At 41.1% G+C, this 24,957-nt stretch overlaps 1 protein-coding gene across 2 annotated transcripts; it reads right to left on the bottom strand.

Moving 5' to 3' along the window:
* Positions 1 to 4,140: 4,140 nt before the first annotated feature.
* On the bottom strand, positions 4,141 to 23,583 carry dhtkd1 (dehydrogenase E1 and transketolase domain containing 1). Of its 2 annotated transcripts, XM_040026066.1 has the most exons (17): positions 23,155 to 23,581; positions 22,739 to 22,891; positions 17,403 to 17,614; positions 17,122 to 17,316; positions 16,684 to 16,953; positions 15,716 to 15,887; positions 14,666 to 14,864; positions 12,400 to 12,712; positions 12,226 to 12,310; positions 11,981 to 12,120; positions 11,753 to 11,903; positions 11,543 to 11,649; positions 9,508 to 9,672; positions 8,833 to 8,915; positions 8,506 to 8,672; positions 5,029 to 5,114; positions 4,141 to 4,940 (listed from the first exon to the last, which is right to left on the bottom strand). In XM_040026066.1, the coding sequence occupies exons 1-17, from the start codon at positions 23,324 to 23,326 to the stop codon at positions 4,839 to 4,841; spliced, it is 2,772 nt and encodes a 923-aa protein (XP_039882000.1). In that variant the 5' UTR covers positions 23,327 to 23,581; the 3' UTR covers positions 4,141 to 4,838. The 2 variants fall into 2 exon arrangements, with proteins under 2 accessions (XP_039882000.1, XP_039882001.1); XM_040026067.1 differs by lacking the exons at positions 4,141 to 4,940; positions 5,029 to 5,114; positions 8,506 to 8,672 and having other exon boundaries at positions 8,914 to 9,028; positions 23,155 to 23,583.
* Between the last annotated feature and the right edge of the window lie 1,374 nt (positions 23,584 to 24,957).

Here is a 24,957-nt window from a genome sequence, read left to right on the forward strand (position 1 = left end):
TGAAGAAAAGAAGGTCAGCTGACGGTTAATCAATGTCTAAATGTTCGCCAGGTGGCCTGACATTGGCCTGTTGTTGTACATTTCCTGTTGTCAAGACAACCGTTCTCATTTGGCTCAACATAAGCACCATCTAACGCCATCCCTCAATTCAGACAAAGAAAAATATTTTTTTTAAATAACACTGACCTTTTATTTAAGTAAAGTAAAGTTTGGATCTTCAGTCATTAATTAATGATTTAGGAAAAAATAAATAAATACAAAAATTTTCTGGCTTTTGAAGTAGAGCATGCTCCACATCAGCAATCATTGTGGCCTTTTTTTCATCTTCACTAAACACAGAAACAGAGTTTCAAAATGACAGTTTACAACAACAGTCATCTTTGGACTATCTACATGGAAGGGTGGGGATCTTAAAGTGTAATAGAGAGAACCTGGAGAATCCTCTGTGAACAAGAAAACAAAAAAGGGAAATCGTCCAGCAGAACCAGGCTCAGACAGGGTCAGCTTTCTCCCATGACCAGCTGGGGGTGAGAGGAAAAAGAAAAAAGAAAAGTGAAGCATAGAGAAAGAAGACAAAAAACAAAACTACAGGAGGAAAAAAGTTAAAAGCAAAAGCTGCATATAAAGACATCAGAAGTGAAAGAGAGGACAGTGGGGGAAACACCTCAGGGCATGGTGGGAAGTCCCCCAGCAGTCTGACCCTCTGCTAAGTGATGTTTCACGCTCGACTGATCCTGCCCTAACTATAAGCATGAAATCACAAGCTTAAAAAAACCTTCCTTTAATGATGTCACACCCTCTATCACATTGCATCATATCCTGTCTATCTGGTAGTGTGTGTTAGTGTGTGCCACCCTTCTGGCCTGTGTGACAAAACCATTTAATCTTTCGCTTACTGTATGTGATCAAGATTTCTTGTAAAGAAACATTTCATGATCATCTGAACGTGTATTAATTATGTTAGATTCTTGCATCCTTTCACCTTCAACACAATAAAAAAACAACAACACCAAATTATGTCATCCTGGTTTATTTAATCCTGAACCCAAAATGGGAGATTGGTGGCCAGGACAGGGTACTGATAGCTGAAGGCTCCGCCTCCCATTCTAGTTTTGAAACCCCAAAATGCCTTTTGTTAGGATAATATTGTACTATGAGGTCTTTAAGATCGATGGGGCATTGATGGAGTTTGTGTGTAGAGAGAAGGATTTGATTCTGGATTTGACAGGAAGCTAATAAGAAGTTGAAGTGGGAGAAATATGATTTTATGACTCCTATTAATGCTCTTGCTGTTGTATTTTGGATCAAATGAAAGTTTTTCAGGAAGTTATTCGGAAAACCAGATGACATGGATTTACAATAATCCAGCCTAGAATTTATTCTGGAATAGCCAGACCTAATATACCTCCATTATGAAGTTTTTCAGATATGCTGGAGCTTAGTCACTGAGAACTTTGTATGGGAAGAAAATCACTTTAAATTGTTCCCTGTTTTCAGTTGAACTGTTGAATACTGTAATTTTTTTTTTGAAGGATTCCTCCTCTGATCAATTGCGTAACTTGTTTGGGAGGACATTGTCGTTTTATTTAACTGAATGAACAATCAAGCAGAATAAACACAACTAATTAAATCAAGGTCATGACTTAAAGCTAATTTTCCTCATTGCTTTACACAGAGGTGTTGTTCCTTCAGTCTGCAGAAAAATCATCCACCCACTTTGTTTTTGGATTTTTGAATCCAGCCTCCAAAAGTATCGATTATCTCATGTCTTTCTTTAACTGGAAAACAGCCATTTAAGAGTGCGTCAGCCTTTATTGAAATCTCATGTAAAAAATACGAGAAAAATATGAATGCAGGACCCAACAACTCTGGGTCCACTCTAACAATATCCTGTCTTAAGCTGAAGTATGGTTACGCAACTGTAAAATGGTAAATGGCCTGTATTTGTATAGCGCTTTTCTAGTCCCTAAGGACCCCAAAGCGCTTTACACATCCAGTCATCCACCCATTCACACACTGGTGATGGCGAGCTACATTGTAGCCACAGCCACCCTGGGGCGCACTGACAGAGGCAAGGCTGCCGGACACTGGCGCCACCGGGCCCTCTGACCACCGCACCACTGACAGAGGCGCCCCAGGGTGGCTGTGGGTAAAGGGATCTATTATACTCATTTACAACTGTGCATTTTTACTGTTGCTGAGCATTATCATGCTGAGCCTTGGTGATGCCCCTCAGTTGAACCTCTGTCTGAAAAAATCTGCTTCACTTCTTTTCCCTTTAAGCCAGATTTCATCGAATTTGCTCTCCTTCACATAATGGTTTGAACCTGTGTGCCAGATATGACCACATAAGTAATATTAACTCTCAATGACATCATACAGAAATAAGAGTAGGAAAAAAAATGGACATTTGTGAAGCCTAAAGTTACTGGCTCACAGTAATTCCCTGTACATATGTTAATTTATTTGAAACTATGCCTGCAGATGAAGTTCATCAGACCAAAGATATGTTGGAGTTATCTGGCTTCACTCACCAGAACATCATCAGGTTACAGGAAGGTGGTTATAAACTTGGTAAGTCAATCACGGGATTTCCCCAGTCTTATTACAAGCCATTCTCATTAGAGGGGTAACACTGACCAACCACAAACAGCAGTATTTGAAGCAAGGAAGGACAGGGTGTTTACACTGTGAGGATTATTTGACATCACCGTCACAGCTCTATCAGTAAGAAACTGGAGAACCACATAGATTACAAGTGTTATCCTTTTAATGTTTAGTTAATGTGCATAAAGACAGTTCATCCTTCCATCCGTTTGCTTGCACTTATCCACTTCAGGGTCGCAGGGGAGCTGTAGTCCCTGCGAGGAAGCGGGATTACCTGGTGAGAACCCATGCAGACTCAGGACCTGCTGCGAGGTAACGGTGTTAACCAGCATGCCCCCTGCATAAGGACAGTTTTAGTTTTTATTCCTTCCAGCTGCAGTCTTGGTGGCGTTTGCAACCAAGAGGGAAAAAGATATCCAAAAATAGGGCTGCATTAACCTCTTAAGACCCGAACTCTTCCACGGCATGCATTATTAAGTTCTCTTTGATATTTGGTCTGATTGGGACCTGATGAATGTAAAAACAAAAAAATACCTGATTTTTTTTTTACCTAAATTTTGTTTCTAAGAAAAATCAGAGCCATATATGAGGATATTCATTTTCGATACAAAAGCAAGATTTAATATTTTGGTCTAAATAACCCAAAATGTGATGTCCACATATGTGGATGCCAGGTCCTAGGAGGTTAAAGAATCTGTATTTCTCACAGATGGTGAGGGGGAAAATAAACCCTGTAGACCAGGGGTGGGCAACACCAGGCCTCGAGGGTCGGTGTCCTGCAGGTTTTAGATGTTTCCTTGATCCAACACAGCTGATTCAAATGGCTAAATGACCTCCTCAACATGTCCTGAAGTTCTTCAGAGGCCTGGTAAAGAATTCATCATGTGATTCAGGTGTGTTGACCCAGGGTGAGATCTAAAACCTGCAGGACACCGGCCCTCGAGGCCTGGAGCTACCCACCCCTGCTGTAGACCCTCCTTCTACCTGCTCACAGAGATCCGAGGTATCTTCCACAAATGTGTGGCTGTAGCTCAGGAGGTAGAGCAGGTCATTGACACGCTAAAGTATCCTTGGGCAAGATATTTACCCCTAGCTGCTCACCAGTGCATCCACCAGAGTGTGAATGTTAGACAGAAAGCACCTAAGCATAGAACAAAGTGCTTGTATGAATGGGTGAATGAGGCAAGTTGTATAAAGCACTTTGAGTAGAGTAGAAAAGCACTAAAGAAGATTCAGTTCAGTCCATATGGTGACACCATTTCCCAGAGAACTGATTGGTCAGTAGGTGGTGATTTCATACCTGTTGATCTCTAATCTAAGACTAATCTAACCTGCTGTAATCTGGAGCAGGTTATGTCTGCTGCACAGCCCAGTAACAAGTGAAGCTGCCTTTTTAAAAACAAAAAAATAAAATCCAGAGATAAACTGGAAGTTAGTGGAATAAGCACGAATCCTGCTTCGTGCTACAAACTTCAGGAGCGACCACTCTTATAGAACGAAGCACGTTATTGGTCAAAAAGAAATAGACACACAAATATGAAAACAGATTTATTTTAAAATATACTCTTTAATGCCAATATTCTGATTTGAAGCTTCAGTTTGGTAAAATGGTTAAAAAAAATTAACTTTAGTTCATATTTGTAAGATAAGAAATGAAACTGGTCTGATAAACATTCAGCAGTTTCAATGGTAACTTCCTCCTGGTGATCACGACAGACTTTCAAATCTTCAAGTGTAATGCTAGTTTAGCACTCACATTCTTACATGTTTCAAGGTTAATGCACAAATACACTCCCACTACTTTATGATGTAAACAGTAACTCATGCAGCCTGTGTGCACGAGACAAATAAGCAGTTCCGATTCCTGAAACATGGAATCTGTAGATTTCCCCCTGACAGGCGTCCATCACAGTCACCTTGTAAACGCCGTCTGTAAGGCTTCGTGCCTCCATCTTTAAATACAGGCATGCTGAATGACAGGAGGGAACAGAAGTAGACTTTTCATTAAAAACAAACACTTAAGAACTACAAGAGAACAAATAAAATCATTAACACTATCCTCTTTCACACATTTCTCTGATTTGATCTTCATTACTGAACAATTTGTTTAAAAACAGCCCATCCATGCCATGTAAGGGTCCCGCGTATCTGTAGTGCAGCAGATGCAGCATGTAGTGTTGTACCGATGCCTGCAAACTTGATATGTTTTGGTTTGCAGCCTTGTTTAAGTCTTAGGAGAAAGTAGCAGTGAGGATGGCCTCTTGCTGTTGATGATGAAGGGTCCCGATGCCGACAGCAGGGGCGGGCAGAGCGGGCCGGCTCACTAACCGGAGCTGACAAGGACAGAGGGGGGAGTCAATTCGAGTAATATAATTCACTGAGGTTCACAGTGTAGACAGAATTGTTTCAAACTGTGCTCACCTTGCAGGCCAGCTGCTTCTCAAACCTGGGAGCTACAAAAGACCAGGGCCCCATGTTCTGAGGCTCCTCCTGGCTCCAAATGAACTCTGCAAGAGGATTTTAAAAATGTGATTATAACCTACAGTGATACAGGATTTATGTAGGTTAGCACTTTGGTTGAAGTTCCTCTCTTGCAGTTCAGTGAAATTTCAGCTCAGTGTGAAACCAGTTTGCTATAGAGTATTTGGTGAGAACAATAGTACAGCAAACTGAAGTGAAACCTGAGCTTTGTTTCTCATCCACACACACAAAAATGACCATTCAGAACAAGTGCCAATCTAAATTATGTCTCTCAGTTTTAATTAAAAAAAAAACCCCACAATCATACATGCAAAAAAATAAATAAACATATAGTCATTCACTAAAGAAAATGTGCCATCTTTCATTTCTAACAGGATTGAATGAAATGTCATGTGGTCTTTATCGGGTCTTGAAATTATTTAAATATAACTTTGGCTGAGTGGTAGTAATCATTTGATTTCTTTTCTTTTTCAGTCTTTTTTGTTGTAGATCTGTTGCTCTGCTTGGGATCATTGTCTTGTTGCTCGACCCAATTTCAGTCAAACTTTAGCCATCACACAGACGGCCTCACATTTGACTCTAGGATACTTTGGTATACAGAGAAGTTCACCGTTGACTCGATGACCTTAAACTACCCAGCTGCTGTGGCTGCAAAACAAAACCAAATCATCACTCCTCCACCACCGTGCTCGACACTTGGTATGAGATGTGTGTGCTCATATCTAATTGCGGTGCTGTGCATTAAGGTCACACATTTCCTTATCTGTCTCATCTGTCTAAAGGACACTGTCGCTAAAGTCTGGTGGTTTGCTCAGACGCAGCTTTGCAAACGTGCCATGTTTTTTTTGTTTCTGGTTTTTCGAGAGAAGACACTTTCTCCTGGTCACACACCAAATAAGCCAAATTTCTTAACATACTGAGGCCTGCAGAATCTGACATGTAGCTCTTGGTTTTTTGCAGTTTCTTTGAGCATTGCACAGTCTGACCTCGGCGTGAATTTGTTGGGATGTCCACCCCTAGAAAGTCCGGTTACCGTCTTGAATGTCGCTCACTTGTAAATAATAATAGTGAAAAACATTAGATGTAGAATGATAGGCTTCAAATAGTTTGGAAATGGTCTTCTAACCCTTCCTGGATTGATGGGCAGCAGTGTTGTCGTTCTTCCTTGCCGTTGTTTTAACACACACCTGAACCAGCAAACTCACAGAACTCCTGCTTTTATGGGCACGATGCATTTGATTGTCAGCTATCAGCTCCTGGCTACTACTTATACTCACAATTCTTGTAGAAGCCAGAAGGGTATAGTTAGTTTAAGGGCACGGCACACAGACATAACGTGCCATGTGTCATAATTTGAGCAGTTTGGTCAAAAAGCTCCTCGTCATATCCCTCAGTTACCATCTGAAGACCATTATCTGAATCACCAATTTTTCTTTTAAAAAAACAGAACAAATATTTCTGACTGTCCTTTGCTGTATTACTGTTAAATAATAATCAGGATCTTTGTAAGACCAGACCCTATGATTTATACCTCAAAAATGTGAAGATATTTTCAGCCCCGTGTTTGAAGTCTTCTTATCCTCACAAGCTGCATTTAGCACAACAACCTTTAAAACAAAAGTTGTCTGTGCCTAAAAAGTAAAAAGAGGAACCTAAAAAAAGTATGCAAATCACTCACCGCTTTGAAGGTTCAAAGGCTGTGGGCACAGGGTAATAACAGAGGCCAGCTCAGAAAAGCAATTCAAGATCTTGATCTACTCTGAGTCCTCAGCTAAACTTTGCCAGTTGAACACACACGTAGTATTTGTACTGCTGTTTACATAAATGCATTTTTGTGAAAACTAAACGTGTAAGGATGGTGCGAATAAGCAAAAAAAGACAATGCTAGCAAGGAAAGTTTCTCGTGTATGGAAAGCATGTCCATCACGCCTTGAATGACGCTCACGGGGACAGTAAAGGATAAAGTGAGAGAAACCTGTGAGACAACAGCTGTGCAGTAGGTAAGAGTTTGTCAGATACTTGATCATCTGGCATTTCAACTAAACAGTCGAATGTCGTTTCTGCTTTCAGCTGGATCACATTTAAATTACTCTGACTCAGACTTCAGCAGCGCGCTTTTCTAACCCTTTTCTGTCTGGCAAAAAGTCATCCTTCTAAAGTTTTTGACAGATTGCTAAATTGTATCAGTTTTCTTGATTTTATGACAGGTGGTCTGTTAAATGTAATAATAATTTAAAAACAAACAAACAAACAAACAAACAAACAAACAAAAAAACAAAAAACAGTAGTTTGTTAAATAGATTTTATAGACCAACCCTTAAAGGTTAACCCCAACACTAACGTTTATAACTTATACAGAAGACACTTCGTATGAGGTATGACCTCTCCTGGATGTGATGCAAGCCGTCACCTGTCTGGATCGGAATTACTCTCCATTCCTGAATGAGTGCAGCTGACAGCTGGCTATGCAATGGTCACTGGTTGTAGCTGCCTCTGATGAACGCATCCACCCAGGCATGTTCAGCAAGAAACACGTCAGGACTAAAGGAAAAGGCCAAGGAAGTGTCTGAGTACTCTCCTGATCCAGAAAGGCCTGCACTATTCTGGCGGTGTGGGAACCGGCACCGTCCCGCTCAAGCAGCCACCACAGGCCTGGCACGATTACTCATCTCTGTTCCATGAGATTTCCACCAAGCTCAATCAGATGAGAGACTTTCTCTGATGGACATGCAAGGCTGCAGCAGCAGCAGCTCAGAACATCGGTCAGCCACATGGTGGCACTGATGAAAAAAATCGTTCATACACCATTTTTGTGTATACTGAAACCTCTGGATTGCAAATGTAGTAAATTGAACTTATTCTGAGTTTTTTTTCTGTTCTGTCAACAAATAATCTGACTGAAACCAATCAACTACAACCAATATCTACTCACAGAACACGTTTGGATTTTCTAAAAGATTGATTTAAAATAATTTCCTGAGAAATGGATTTCAAGCAGAGACTGGAAAAAGATTTCACGACAGAAAACTTGTGATTCTTATTCTGACTCATTATTCTTATTCTGACTTAAGTACCGTTGTAATTAAGTGGAAAAAAAGACATTTAGATTTGAGAACTTAAGTGTTTGTAATGTTTAAATGTATTATTGTACTGCTCTGAAAGGACAAACACCACCCGCACCACCCTAACACTAAAACTAATAAAACAAAACATTTTTAAACAACACAAACTAAAATGAAACAAACAAATCTACTCTGAAAAACGAAACAAAACTCATAAACTGATCTGATTAAACTTCAACTACGACTCAAAGCAAACTGCTAGTGCACCTCCATCTATAAAGCCGGTGTGTTTGCTGAGAGTAAAGATGAAGTAGGTATGTAGGTGGGAAAACAGATTAGTGAGCGGTCACGCTACCTTTGGCTTTGGGGTATTTTTTGAGCTCCTGCTGCAGGGCATCCAGAGGGAACGGACACAGCTCCTCCACGCGGATGAGCGCTGTGTTCTGGTTGGCTGCTGATGTCTCCCTCTGTTTCAGCAGAGCATAGTAGTGCTTCCCAGAGCACAGCACCACCTTCTGGACACTGTGTGGAAAGAAAAAACACTGGATTGGGCTCAAGGTTTGGGCTACTTACATATGTGTTTTTATGGTTCTCTCAAAAATCTGAACTCCTGCAGTTTCATTTAAACACACAGAAACAATCACACACCCACACTGCAGATTTAATATAACGTCTTCTCTACCTTTCTGCTGACACAGAAGTATCACCCAGCACTGGCCTAAAAGACGTTCCTGGTGCCATCTCAGTCAGACTGGACACGGCCCCCTGGGAAAACAGAATATGTCCTTCAAGCATCGAGATGGAAGCATCTCTGAGGAGCTGGATGTGTCAAATCTGTCCTAGAGACTGATTGGTGACTTCCTGGCAACCACTGGTCGCTAGGGAAAAAAATTATATTCCTGAACTGGTTGGCAAGTGGTTACTGGAGGCTGCTGGCTGTTGCTAGGTAAAATTGATTGCAAAGAGGGTGCTGCACAAAAACCCTCCTTGCGATTGCTTTGGTTGCTAGCAGACTGGTAGTTTCATGGAAGACTGCGAAGACTTAGCAAGTACTCGCCGAGCAGTAGTGAAACTCTGTTGCAGCCAACGCCATTCAAAAGGTCCAGCTTTTACTTTTTTAAGTGCACGCAGAGTTTTTGTTTTGGGGTTTTTTTTGGTGCAGCACTGTATACCTGTTTGTGACCAACTTCATTTTGCATCTTGGTGTGATTGGGGCTTTAATAGTCGATTTCATGGCAACGGTCAGCAACCTTCAAATACCACCCGCAAAACAGTCACAGAAATTTTCGCATTTTTCCCTAGCGACCGCTGTTTTCGAGGCATTTAAGCCCGACTGAGAGCGGCCTAAAGTACTCACGGAAAATCTCAGCAGAGTCTTGGGTCCCACAACAACGAGAGGTTTGCGGAAGTTTCGAACCATCTGCCTCCGAAGCAGATGGAAGTACTGAGCGGAGGTGGTGGGGTTGACCACTGACATGTTCACAGTATCGCCGTCCACACCCTCCTCCTTACTGTCGCACATCTGCGAGACAAAAAGAGGAAAAGTTAGCATTCATTTATATTTCAGGTAATGTGTAACTAAACATTAGCTTGAGTAGCTTCCACTCTTGTAAAGCTGTAACATGAATATGAATGATTTTTTTTTATACCTCACCTGCCAAAGATGACACAAAGTGTTAAGTATGCAAAATTTCAATTTGGTGTTCAACAAATTGCGTCTATTATCGAGGAAATGATTTTAGAAGCAGCCTCAATCCGATGCAATTTGTCTGCTGATTGCTTGCAGCCCATTAAGAAACATTATCTGTGATGATTTGCCATTGATCAAATCTGTACATAATGTGCTCCTGACTACACAGCCTTCCTCTGCACCGAAGAAACTATCTGTAACTTCACACAACAAGCTTTTCATTTAGATCCTACGGGCTATATTAATGTTTAAAATCTCACTTATAGAACCTTTAATTCTCATTATGTGGTTACCATTGTGTCTATTTAAATTATGGTATTATTCACGTATAAAGCTCTCTGCGTGACACTGCATTTATTATTACAGTTCAACTCTACAAAGGCATGAGTGAAAGGATAATCTCTTTCCTGGCAGAGGTAAAAGATTAAACCTCCATGGAAACTATTCAGGTGTTTTTTTTAATGTGTTGTCAAGCAACTGATGAATCTGCAGGATCTGAAATGATAGTCATGTCGTGACTGTTTCAGAACCAAAAGAGAGAAGTGGGATGTCTTTCTCCCATGTCTTTGACTTTAGCAGAGTTTAAGATTTTTTTATTACTGCAAAAGAAGTTGTGTAATGGTTAGAGAATACTATGTGGTGAAATCTTTGCCCTATATCCGACTAACTTTGCTTTTCTCTGCAGCTGTTCGTTTGATTCATTTCAAACTTGGTGGGGTAAGTACAGTGCTGAATTTGAGGTCCTTGGCCTGAGCGGCTGATCTTAATCCTCAAACAGTACTTAATACTTAAAAAAAACAAATAGTTATTACACAAAGATACCTGAACAACTACACACTACACTGAAGCACTTCTACCATTTTGGTAGTCACAAAAAAAACTGTAACCCACAATCTGCTCATTTTACACACACACACACACACACACACACACACACACACACACACACACACACACACACACACACACACACACACACACACACACACACACACACACACACACACGATATTATTATTGCCCTCGTTTCAAATCATCTTGCTTGCCTGTATACGACACATTTAAGGGATGTTTAAACTGTAGCTTTAACAAAATGGTTTCATAATCTCTGTGAACAGGCTCTGCACTAGTATGATACACTGACAGAGCACTTGTTTATCACAGTATAACACAAAGTCTGTTAAGCTTCAGGGATATCACTGTGCTGTTATGAATCATAAACCATTCTGAATCCATTTCAGCTGCTTTGGTGCAAACTGAAGTGATAACACTGTCCTCTCTTCATCCCTCCGGAGTGATGGCTACAGGCAAAATGGATTCACGATAGTTTATGCTGACTTTGTTTTTACTGTTAGGATCAAGTGTTTCTTTAACTTTGTTGGTGCAGTGCATAAGGAATTGGTTGCACATCGGTGTTATTCCTGATAGGAATTGTCAGGAAAAACGTGTTCTGTGTGTAGACAAATGAAAGAGCGGTTGGAATAATGTAATGAAGAGCACAGACATTCAGCCTGAATAAAAGGCTTCACCTGGGCCCTCATATGGCTAGTCCATCAAATCTGAGCTTAAGTAGCTTTAAGACTGTCATGTCTTTCTGTAATATTAAGTAGCAGGTTAAATAAACAATAGTGAAATTAAGTGATTGACACTGATATGACACGATTGCAGATTAGAAATACCGACACAGTCCTGACTCACTAACCTGGAGGAAGCGCTCCATACGGCAGGAGGAGTGTTCAGGTCCAGCGCCATCGTATCCATGAGGCAGCAGGATCACCATCCCACACTGCAGCAGCCACTTGGCTTCACCTGGAAACACGACAGTTTCACCTCTGATGAAATAATCTTTCTTTCTTTTTTTTTTTTTTGACCAAGTTTATTAGAAAATGCGGCAGAGGGGTGAGAAGCTCACCTCCCGAGATGAAGGTGTCAAAGACAATCTGCGCTCCGTTAAAGAAATCTCCAAACTGAGCCTCCCAGATGGGCAGAAGCTTCGGCTGCGCGATGCTCATGCCGTATTCAAATCCGAGCACGGCCTCTTCAGACAGCGGGCTGTTACACACCTAAACACAAGACACCACAATTTGTTGTGTTTTTCATGTTGACACTGATGGTTTTATCTGCTTTGCGAGGGCATTACCTCCAGGAAACCTGTCTGCTCGGGGCTGATGTGATTCAGAGGGATGTACATGTCGTTAGTGTCCTGGCACACAACCATGGCATGCCGCTGACTGAATGTACCTCTTCCAACGTCCTGTCCACTGATACGGATATTAAAACCTGCAGTGACAATAGCTCGAGTTTAAAGGAAACCCCAGGAATTCCCAAACTGGAAATGAGTCATTTTTACTCACTGCTAAAAACACCAGACAAAACGTGACAGACCTTGGCAGAGGAGAGAGCCGAAAGCGAGGGCCTCTGCTGTCGACCAGTCTAGTTTGGTTCCCTCTTCCAGTTTCTGCAGCCGGGCCTGAGTTTACAAAAGCAAAATAATTTAACTGCTGCGATGTTTGGACAAGGCAACGCGGCAGAAGGATTAGAAGCAAAAGATCCCGGTACCTGTACGTGGGTTTTTCCGAGGTGGCTGTGCAGCTGGATTTGCTCAGGGATATCCACAGATTTCACTCCCACAAACTGCAGCAGAGGAATGGGGACACCAGTGTCCCAGGTGGTGACTCTAGCATGGGGTTCAACAAGATCCCCCCAGCGGCCCTGCAGGTTGGTGGGTGGAGGGCTGTACAGGGTCATGTTGGACAGCTTGTCGTTGAGCATGCTGTAGTATTTGGTTTTGATCTCGTCACGCTCAACTTCTGTCATCAGACCCTCTGAAATCAGCTGGTCTGAGTAGGCGTCTGGGATGCTCTTTCGAGACCTGCAAGGAGCAAACAGGAGATGATCTGATTATTACCCTGTATTCTTTTAAATCAGACGCCCGAGATGGGACTGGGTGCAGACTCGAGCTTTAATTCAAGGGGTTCGACAAAAGCATTGCATTAACTGTTTGGGTATTACAGCCACCTTCAGATGCTCAAAACGAACTGGGCAGTTGACTAAGATGTTTATTTGTCCAGGTTAGGCCTGTTTATTAGTTCATAACAAAGTAAATAAATAAAAATCTGAAAGTGATTCAAAGTATACAAATTGCATTTGTAATTTTTTCACTTGACTTATTATGATGTTAAAGGAGGTTCAAGGAGATGCTGACGTAAGTGAATTATTATTATCATTACGGGCTGAAAAATTCAAATAAACCAATGAGAGAGATCGCAAAAACCTTTGGAGTGATCAAATCAAAATCCTGGTTTGTTCTTAACAACAATGGCTATGCTGGCCAGCTCAGGAACACTAAAAGCTCTGAAGACAACTAAAGTGGATGGTGACATAATTCTTTCCTTGGTTAAGAAGCAGCCCTCTGCAGCACAGAGCCGAGTCAAGAACACTCACACGGAGGTAGGCGTATAATTGTCAAGGTCTAGCCTTGATGAATGTAATTACAGAGGGTTTACAACAAGGTGAAAAAACACTCGTTACAAACACAACAAGGCCTGATTAGACTTTGCCAGAAAACATCTAAAAGAAGATCGCACTGATGGGAAAAAAACTTTTTTTGGACCTTTAAGTGATGGGAAGAGGAAATTATGAAGGAGGAGGGACAGATACAGAGATGATGTAATGGTATGGGCATGTATGATCGCCAGCGAACAGGACCGTTTCTGTGTATTAAGTAGCAGGATGAATTATGTATTGTACACAGCTGTACTGTCTGCTTTAACCACATGCTGCAAAACTGATGAGACAGAACTCCACAGTGCAAATAGATAATAACACAAAGAATACTGCAAAAGAAAGCAAGAGCTTCTCAAGACAAAGAAATGGGATATGCTTAAAAAGCCAAGTCGGTCACCTGATCTCAGCACAAACCGCATGTTTTCCAGTTACTGAAGACAAAACTGAAGGCAGAGACCCACAAACAACAGCAACTGAAGGCAGCTGCAGTGAAGGCCTGGCAGAGCATCTCAGTGACGGAAACACATCACCTCATGCCCAAGGATTTTAATCCCAGTAGTTCAATATGATGTTTATTTGTCCAATTAACTGTGAGCTTCTCAAAATTGGGACATGTCTATTATAATAGCTGTAATTCCTAAACTGTTAAACCCCTTGAATTAAATCACATATCGACCGATTTAAAATCTATTGAGGTGGTGTACAGAGGCAAAATTTTAAAAAAGGGCATAAAAAATAACTAACCTAGGAACTGCATCTTTAAAAAAAAAAACAAAAAAAAACCTAGCACCTTTTTTTCACTCCCCATGTGATTAAACAACACTCTTGCATTCACTTTAATCTCTCTCTGGCAGTTAATGATTTCTCCTCTTTGTGGTTCTTCATCCATCTTCTCTTCCCCCTCATCCTCCTAACCAGTCACAGTGTATTGCTTCCCACTCCCTGGTCATGCTGGAGGTCGCTTCCTATTAAGTTCTTTCTCGCCACGGTCGCCAATTCCTTGCTTTTAGAGGCTCGGCTAATTGTTGCAGTTCTCTCTTTAATGTTGCAGGGTCTTTAACATCCAAAGCAACATACTAAAATGACTGTTGTTGTGAGTTTTTATAGTTTCAAAGCACTGTAGTGGTTTAATAGTTGAAACACTACAATTCAAGTTATGCTTGCCTTTCACACAGAAATAAAAATTCCACAATTACCCAAATACACCATTAAACATCAGCCATTGCTACACGAGTAGACCCATCATGTAAATGCATCAGTGCACCTACAAGAATAATTCAAATCAAACTGCTAAGTAAAAGCGATAGCTTTAACTAACCGGATGATCTTGTACATTGCCGGATTGGTGAAAAAAGGCTCGTCCAGCTCATTGTGGCCCCACTGACGGTAACAGATCAGGTCCAGGATGACATCTTTCCTGAAGTGCCGCTGGTAGTCGACAGCCAGCCGAGTGGCTCGCAGCACCTCCTCGGCATCATCTCCGTTTACATGGATCACAGCACAGTTCACCATCTTACCTGTAGAAGAAATCGCCCATTACAACATGATGAAGGTACCACTTTACAAAGTAAAACTGCACTAACACTGGCTAATTTAAAAGACCTCTCAGATATCCTATTTCACCGTGTGTATCATATTAGACGCATACATGAAAATAATCCATATTCGAAACCCTCATGAAACTGTTTGACTTAGGCCTCAGGCTGCATGCTACACTCATTTTTAGCCCCATTACTTTGGATTTTTGCATAGAAACAAATGAAGCATCGTGTAATGTGAAATGTTTTTTTAAACATTACTTTTTGGGCATTTTTGCCTTTATTGGATAGCGGAGCAGTGAAGATAGGCAGGTAGTTGCAAAGAGAGCAGAGGGCAGCAAAAGGCCACAGGTCACTCTCAAATACGGGCTGCTGAACTCTGTGGCCATGTGGCATGTGGTCACCCACTCGCCCACTGAGCTAAAGCAGCACCCCACTGATTCTTTTTCCTTCTCACCATTCATCGTATATGAAAACGTCAGGAGAAAAAAAGCTTTACTGGAAAGATTGCCTGACTAAAGCCTGCTATTTGATTAAGTTGAAACACAGTAGACACAATGTCAGGTCACAGGACATTTTGACATTCGCTGTACCTCTAATTGACACTGATCTTGGAAACACTGGGTTTAAATACTTTAGAATGAGCTCCAAAAACTTTGAAGCTGTGACATTTTAAAAGTTTACATTTAGTTAATCTGCAACTCTCCTCACACGCTTTTTATCTCGTGTCTGCCTATTCTCAAAGTCTTTTTTTATACACACAAAGCGCTTTCAAATAAATGACGTATTCTCTCTGTACACGGGAATACTGATGAGAAGCTTTCACTGACCAACATCACTGCAGTACAAAGACGATCGTCCTCTTTCCGACGGGGTGGTGTAGCCCACTTGGTTATTCACGATGAGGTGGATGCTCCCACCCACTCTGTAGTGAGGAAGATTTGAAAGGGTCAGAGTTTCAGGAACGATGCCTTGACCAGTGAACGAGCCGTCGCCGTGAATCTGTGGAGAAGGAAGAAAGAAGAAGTTATCTCATCGTACAAACGAACATCATCTAACAAATCCTGCTTTTTTTATACTGACCTGATTAGCTATGATTCTTTGGTGTGGTGTGTGTAGTCGACATGCAGAAAGTACAATTATAAAGTTTTAAAATATGTCATATTTGACCTCTGACCTCTCCTTCAAGGTCAACAGAATGATCCGAAGGTCAAATTGATAGCAATGCTATACAGAGCTATTTAAAACTATTATTCTTACCACCAGTGTTTGTGTTGACAACATATAGGCATTTATGGAAAGGGAATATGGGGATTCTAAATATTGCATTATAGTTATAGCAACCAAATATCGTGTCACATTTGACCTCTGACCTCACTTTTACATTTCACATCTGTCTTTCTTTCAAGTTGACCCCAAAAAGCACTTTACCTTCAAAGAAAATGTTTTGAAGAGGAAGAGAATGAGCTTCCTGGTTGGTTAGTTAGTATAACATTATATAATAAGCACAAGTTAAAGTTGTGATGTCTGTAAGTCACAATATTAACATGAGGTAGAGCGAATAAATTGTCAAATTAAATGTAATAATTGTTCTTCATTAATTCATTAAAGCATACAGTGATTTCTTAAGCATTTTTGGAAGGGAGAGGGAATCTTTTTCAGCACACAGAAGTAAAACACTTTTTTATTTGTTCCAATAGCTATTTGTGTTCGTTTATGAAATTCCAAACTAACAGACTCATCACTTTTTCTAGCAAGTTTTTAAATATGTCCTCACACGTGCGTGCAGCTGTGTTACCTGCAGACAGATGACTTGGTCCCCAGGTTGGGCGTCGTCTTCGGGCGAGTAGTCCCCTTCTTTCCGGAGCTGCTGCCTGGCTCTGGTTTTGCCCTGAGCCACGGGGTTGATGGCCTCAAGGTGAGATGGGTTGGGCAGCATGGTGACATGAAGGGGGTGTTTGGCTCGGAAATCTAACTCCACCGAAGAGGTGAGGTGGGAGAGGACGTCACCGATGGACGGCGAGGTGTCGGGGAACTCGCTGAGGCCGCGCATCTTACGGAACATAAGCTGGAGATAAAAATGAGGGAAGCACAGCGTTATCCGAGACCGTCTCGCTTTTGTTTGTCGTGCGGCGAAGGCGAACAAAAGCTGTTCAGTGATGTTAAAGAAAATAAAAAGATAATCTTGAAGATCGTGACTAAAATGCAGTATACGGGTCAGATTAAATATCCAAACCTCAGGTGGGAACTTGAGCAGGCCTGTCAGGAGGTTGAGTCGGCCTCGGTGAGGCATGCCGATCACAATGTCAGTGACTCCACTGTGGGCAGACTGGTGGAAGAGCTCAAAGAAAAACCCCATCATGCTCTCTGCTCCCTCTCCTCCATAACGCTTCACAGTAGCAAACTTGGTGGCCAGAAAGTGGTCGAATTCCTGCAGGTCGAAAGAGGAATATTATGAAGTGGATGTCATTGAGATCACATGCTACAATTCTTTTTTATTACTCTTCTGAAACCTGCCTGAGACTCTAGCATGATCTTGGCCAGCTGCCTTCTCTCCTCTGGAGAGAAATTCTCTCTCTTAAGCTCCTCGAAGCGGTCAGTGAACCACTCCCTCTCATCCAGACTGCTCAGCTGGCCAGGCTCCACTGACAGGTGGCCACAGTAGGCTTCTTCCAGGTAGGCCTGAACCTCTTCCACAGAAGCCTGCGCTTTCCCAAAGTGCCGCAAACCTGCAGAATCACATGTAACGAGTAAAGCAAGCAACACCTACCTGTGAATTGTAAGGGTGGGGGAGGGTCACAGAACAAAAACAGCCCTAATGTGTACTTTTTGACGATGCTGTCTGTGTTGAGCGCTCAGTGAATCTGTGTTCGACTACTCCGCCTAGGCTGCACTGTCGAGCGCAGATCCACTGAGCGCTCAACACAGACAGCATAGTCAGAAGGAAGAGCGCAGGGCACCTCCCCCACCCTCATTCAGATCTGGCGTTTGGAATTATTTTGGTTTTCATGTGACGTATGACCCTGAAGGTAAGCGAGTCATGGACTAAAGTAAAACAGTATGTTGGATGTGCCATGCAATGCTCAATTACATTGGTGTGAACTAGTGTGTTAGCGCAGTTAGCTCGTTAAAGTGTTTGCCGTCTAGCCCAGCCCCATGCACGGAGCGATCGGCGGTAGCTCGTTAACGGAGATTTGCCGTGTTGTGGCGTTAAGGTCATTTCAACGAGATTAACCTGAAAGCACTAGTGGGAACACAACGAATATGACTGCACGTTTACGCCGACATCATCCTAGTGCAAAGACAAAAACAACAAGCATGCTACTAACTTTAGCCGAGTCATTTAGACAGCTGTTAGCACATGATTCTCCTTATGCTGCTGAGAATATAGCCCAGAAGAAGCGGATAGTATAGCTTTTATTTTGGAAAGAGCCATTTCTCTGTAATAAACTCTCTTTTCCAAAGATGAGTGATTCCTCAATCAGATACAGGGCTTGCAATATCGCTAGCCCGACGTCCCAGAGCTAGCGATTTTTTCAGTCGGGCTACCAAAATCTATCTCTTCCCTGCCCGTCGGGCTATTGTAGGAAAAATATATGTCAATGCTTTTGCATTCTTTCAGAAATGTAGCTGGGTAATTATGTCATTGGCATCTGTGAGCCACTGTCAATATGTGACATATTGAAGTCGCGTTTGAATTTGCGCTTGTTTTTTTGCTTTCACTTTGCAATCGTGCGAACTGTGTATAGAGAGCGACAGCACTGATCTGTGAGTGATGATAATTTGTGCACCAATTCCTCTGACATCGTCTTATTAATCGTTAGCTTACTATGCAAACATGACAAGTGAAATCTCCCGCAGCAAGCTTAAACATGTGAGAGGTTGATCGCGCAGAGAATCGCTGATCTTATGTGAGTGAGCGTGTAAAAGCATTTTAGTTCTGCTGAGCCAAATAAGACAGGTCAGGGTGAAGAAGTGACAGCCAAAGAAAAGCTTACCACAAAACGGAGAAGTTATGACAAATCAGACTATAAGGCAAAAAGAAAGTGCAGCTTTATGGTTTCATGGACAAAATAATTTCTGTGGCTGCAATATGATGAGCTAAATAACCAGGGCTACACATAAATGGTCCGCAGGTGCGCATTCGCTGTCAAAATAAAAAACACGCACAAGGGTTAGGGTTAAATTTAAAAACTGTACTTTTGAGTTAAAATATATATTTATAATTTTAATAAATGACAAATTAAAAATGCATGAACATTTTTTTGTATCGAAAAAATATCGAACCGTGACACCAAAGTATCGAACCGAACCGAACCGTGAATTTTGTGTATCGTTGCACCCCTACTTTTTAGTGTTCTGTATTCACAGATGAATAAACACTGTATATTTCACAAATGATATGAAGCTAGAAAACATGCTAGAAAGCAATGAGAACTAGGGCTGGGCTATATCATACCGTTCACTGGTGTAATTTTGGGCAACGATAGGAAAATGAAATATCGCGATAGAATATCGGTAAAACGCGCATGCGCAGTGCCTATATTTACATACGCGCATGACGGCGACGCAGAATGAGGAGAGCGAAAGTGGATCCTTGAATGACACAGATGAACCAGAATTGGTTTGTAAAAATGCTGCAACTTCAGTGGTGTGGCACTGGTTTAGCTTTTGTCCGTCAGATACACAACAAAGCACTATTTTTGGTAGAGCATGCTAGCAGGCCGTCGTTATTACGGTGTTGTTTGGAAACACTTAAAATCAATCCTTTGATTTTTCTGAAAATCGACAGTGCCCCTTATAATCCCGTGTGCCTTATGTATGAATTCTGGTTGTGTTTACTGACCTCCAAACGATTTTATGTCGTACACGGCGCTCGAAAATCTGTCAAATGTTTTAGTATGACTTTGCTTAGCTACAAAGCCGCACTGCTTGATGGATTGTAGGAGCAATAGGGCTATCGTGGGCAGGCGCCTCGCGGAGTGATACTACTGTGCTTCAACATAATATACACACACAATGCGGTAATAACCTCTTTTTAAGTTTTGTGGATAATATACATGGTTATGCTGAGGACATGTCGGCCAATTTCCACTGGAAATGCCTTTTGGTTAAACTGTCAGCGAGGAATTTGCACTGTTACATTTTTATATAACTTTAATGCACATAAAAAACAGCTGCTTGTTAAAGTGAAAATACATTGATGGGGTTTTTTGCACTAATAAAGTTGTGGAGTTGTAAAGCATTTTGTCTAGTGTCAATTATATCGTCAGTTATATCGTTATCGCAAATTTTCAAATGTATATTTTGATAAATATTTTTGGTCATATTGCCCTGCTCTAATGAGAAAAAACTACATTTTAATAATAAAACTTGCATACTTTAAAATTTTACAGGTTTTTTTTTTCCAGGACTTTAACCTGCAATCATTTTACTCTGACTTTACACTTTTAAACCAAGAATCGAAATTCTCAAATGTTGCATAAAATGTAAATAAAACAGAATGCACCTGTTTACAAGTCGAATCCTAAGACTTAACGAGGTAACGACAAGCTGCTGTTACCGTGAATTACTGCGACTGGTCTGATCCATTGACACGCATCACTAGCACATAAGAACATGGGTGATGATTGAGTGCAGTGGGTCACATGGTCACGTTCCCTCCCTGTAAGCCTGTGATCAGATGGGGTCAGTCCAGTCCAGCGCTTGTTGTTGTAACCAGTTCAGATCTAGACCTTTCAGCATGTGGCTCTAATAATATGGTTATCCTGGATGAAGAGGACGGTCCTTCAAGTAAGCAACACAAGACAGTTAAGGAAGCTGAATGTGTAAGTAAAAGTGGAACTATGTCTGCTGTAACGGTTTCCTTTAGGGATTTGATTTTTTAACGGTTATATACACTCACACGCCGCTTTAACAGGTACAGCCAAGGTTATTATCGTTAACGAAAACTAACGAAATAACGAAAACTAGAAGTGAAAAAACATTTTCGTTAACGGAAATAAAAATAAAAACAAAACAAAAAGGAAAACTAACTAAAACTGTAATGAGTGTTCACAAAACTAAAATTAACTGAATTTGTAGCAAAAATGTGTTTAGTTTTCATTGATGTGTGCGTGTCATACAATAGTCAAGGGTGAAAATGAAGTTTAGTTTCCAGATTTTTTTTTCTTGCTGTCTAATTATGCCAGCAGGTGGCCAGTACGTTAGTCGAGTCGTCTGTGTTGCTGCTCCGTCCATGCGCAGAATCATGTCAGGAAAAGTCGGGAGAAAGCGCCAGAGTCCAATTTGGGATTACTTTGAATATGACTGTGTTTTGGATAAAGCAAGTGTCTTGTAGTGGAAAGAGACAAATTATGAGGGACATTTCTAAAGGGAAAAAAATCCCACAAACCTTAAAGTGCACTTGAAAAGCTCACACAAGAAGGCTAACCTAGCTTACCTTGAGAAGGTAAGGGAGCTCAACCCTCATCCCCAGAAAACAGAAGCTAACCCCAGGCAAGGCAGCGTGATGCATCCCGAGACAACAGGACGGGGATATCTACATAACTGTGTGAGTCAATTGCCTTCAAATTACGAACACCCAGTGCTGCGAGAGTTAATAGTCTCATTGGGGCCAAGATATACATTTTATAGTTGCCTGGTATCAATGGTTGTTCATCTGCCTTCATTTATTTATTTATTCATTTAAAGAACCCATAGGTGGGAATGTGAGTTGTCTGTCTCTGCGTTAGCCCTGCGACAGACAGGCGACCTGTGCAGGGTGCAGGGTATGGTAGCTGGAATAGCAACATACCCAAGGATAAGCAGAAGAGAATGACTGATATGATGAAACTGGGATTTTGTTACACTTAATTATTGCAAACACAACTAAAACTATAACTGAAACTAATCAAAACTAAACTGAAACTAAGGATTTTCAAAAAAATAAAAACTAAACTAGCAAACAATTGGTAAAAACTAATTAAAACTGATATAAAATTGAAAATCTGAAGTCAAAACTAAATAAAAAAATAAAAACTAATGAAAATTGCAAAACTATTAAAACCCTGGGTACAGCTGCTTGTTAATGGAAATATTTAACAGGCCAGTGACATCACAGCAAGACGACCAGCTCAGGTGTAAACAGCCTGGAATAAAGAGCCATCCTGCCTTGCCCAAGTATTAGTGCTGACCACGTCCTTTTATGAGCGCCGTGTAGACGTCTTCTGATGGCTCGTTGTGACTGGACAGCACACCATGTCAAAGTTAAAAAAAAAACGTTTTGTGTTCAATGGATCAAATTTTGCTGCTTTACATAAGCCTGTAGAGAACTTTTAATTTTTAACCTCATAATTAGGCGTAATAATGGTGCAGTAACAGATGCAACCACTCAAATTTTGCATAACAAAACATAAAAACAACTTTATGTGCGTCTACCTTAAAGAGTTCATGCTTTAGCATTAAGTCATGGATAAAATGGTGTGTGTCGTTTTGTTTTCTCCCCTACAGCCATTTTTTGGAACAGAACTCCTCAATTTCAGAGACAACTGATGATCAACCAGGTGTTGCGCAAGAATGGCACATGCTAACAAGTAAGTACAAGTTGTGTCGAACACAGAGTCCTCAGTTAAACATCAAAACTGGAGTGCAGCAAATACTGGGATGGGCAGGTTTTCATAATGAAAGGCAAACGCCATATAAGTTTAACACTTTTTAAAGAGCAAAAAGTAGAGAGTTGGACGTGATTAACACTTAAAAACTCAGAGTGAAATGACATTGTGGGTGTTATTTTTTCCCCTCATAGTTTAAAAAAGGTAAACAAGTGTGAGTATGCTAACTTCAGGTGCATGCTTTCTGCAGGATTCCTTTACCTGAGGTGTTGAGTTGTCCACTCATGGTGCCAGTCAGCATGCTAATCTCCGGGACACTGTCAACAACAGGCTTTTGGGGTAGCAAAGGGTTAATTTTAGCAGCCTTGTGTCCGTGAGCTCTGTATGCCTCCACCAGTCTAGCTAGAGCATGATCTGAACACAAGAGAAGAGAACAACGCGTGACAGCGAGCTCACATTAAATAAATGACGCGTTCACTGCACAGCAGTTAACAGCTACAACAGCTTCCAGAGTCAACGATAGGCCACCTAAACAGAATATCATTTAAACTCGTATAAAAATACTGCGGAATAAAATAACCCCACAAACAAGCGTTAATGCAACTGTCTTTGCCGAGCCTCTATGTTAAACGACGGTAACTTAAGGGGATCGTACTGCAATTTAACTCCATACTGACCTTGATTTAGTGCAGCCACCCGCTCGCTCTGCCACTTCTGGTCCCGCTCGGTGCTCTTAGGTCGGTACCCGTAAACACCTCTCTCGGTGTGATAACTGCAGCCGACAACCTGCCGAGCGACGCTCTGCGGCAGTCTGCTCAGCGAGCTTTTCAGCAAAATCAAGGCCGACATATTTCCAGCTCTTTAGTCTCGCATGAGATAGCGGCACACATCTGAGAACAGGCTACAGGACGGCAGCCATACTGCCCGGAGGAGGGACACGTTAATGGGAGGAGATGTCGCATCGGCAGGCGATTGGCTGAAGCTTATCTGGTCGATATTTAAGTCGAGTAAATGGTATTTAATTTTACTTAAACACAAGGTTTGAATCTGTAGGGCACGAGGTTACATTTTTACATTTCGGACCAGCGCTATGTTGTCTTTAAGATGGCTAAAAATCTCAGAAGCAAGTGAAGTAGCGCAACAGGTGTCCAAGCGACGACGTATGTGCTGAGTTCAGGGACTTCTTAAAACATCGTAATTACCAATGGAGAACAAGATTATTATAATTAACTGAAACTGAACTTAAAATTTATAAAAGCATGCATTTAAGGCATGAAAAACAGTTTGAAATAACTAAAAAGAAAGAAAGAAAATAGGTGTGGGGAAAAAAATCAACAACAAAAACGTTTTATTTTTTTTTTAATTAATTTATTATTTGATTTTTGATTTTTTTTTCTCTTTTGCGGGAAAAATACTTACAAAACGACTTAAAACAAAATATAGAAGACTTGCTGGGTTTTTTCAGTCGAATTTGTCACCACACCACGTGAAAAAAAAAAGTTATTGTTTCATATATTTACAGACTGGAAGGTCTATAATGTTCTAAGTCAGAAAAAATAAAAAGTGCATTTTGAAATCGCTGTTCTAACCTTCTTAAATATCCCATGACAAATATTTAACCATAAAATTATTTAAAAACACCAACACTAAAACTAAAAATATTAACTGGTAAAATCAAACTGTTGCTACATTTTATTTTTATTTTTTAAAATATGCTGAGGCTGTTCTGAGGTCAAATGAATGAAAATGGTGGTTTTGGGGAATTTTGAAACGGTGAGACAGTATGCCATGTCTGTGTGTTTTAAGGGCCAGTGGTGACAGAGATCAAGGTGAGCCTTGACACTGTAACAATAGATGCCTGTGCTCCCACCATATGCCCAGACTCCCACACCTGCTGGTCTTTCATGGATCATGTAGGAATCTCCAAACAGTGAAACAGCACCCGAACTCCCATTTCAGTGAGTGCATGAAACACATGCACAAGTCCCACACACAGGTTTCCTGCACCGAGCAGTTTGTAACAGGCAACTTTTGATGTTTTGTGTTAATTAATGTTAAATTAATAATGGCTAATAAGGACTGATCAACAATTCATTAGTCCAGGACACAAACTTCAGGATCTTCCACATAAACTGTGATCAGATTTAAAGATCCCAGAGCTCTGGAGTTTAATAACAGTGCATTTTATACACAGCCTAAATTTTTCACCAGCACTATCAGATTATTCGAACAGCTCATAGACCTGGTTTACTTTACGACAGAAGAACCAACATTTTCTGATAGCTGAAGCGCAACCAAAGCATGATTGAAAATGTAAAGTTTAATTGCAAAGTGTTAAGCTTATTAAATTTTCCCTTATGTTTTGTATTAATCCAAAATGCCAAAGCATCTTTATGTATCGTCTCACTGACTGCCATTTTCTGCAGAGGGATCTCCACCACTGGGTGGCGCTATTGTACTACCTTAAGTTCCACTTTTAA

This window comes from Simochromis diagramma, unplaced genomic scaffold, assembly GCF_900408965.1.
Source record: "Simochromis diagramma unplaced genomic scaffold, fSimDia1.1 OVJJ01000293.1, whole genome shotgun sequence".
NCBI classification, from domain to species: domain Eukaryota; kingdom Metazoa; phylum Chordata; class Actinopteri; order Cichliformes; family Cichlidae; genus Simochromis; species Simochromis diagramma.

Coding starts and splice junctions, on each gene's coding strand:
- dhtkd1 (XM_040026066.1), bottom strand. CDS start 23,326: ATGTCGGCCTTGATTTTGCTGAAAAGCTCGCTGAGCAGACTGCCGCAG. Junction 15,888..16,683: donor ACCAAGTCATCTGTCTGCAG/GTAACACAGCTG, acceptor CCTTCTCCACAG/ATTCACGGCGACGGCTCGTT. Junction 11,650..11,752: donor TGACACCTTCATCTCGGGAG/GTGAGCTTCTCA, acceptor TCGTGTTTCCAG/GTGAAGCCAAGTGGCTGCTG.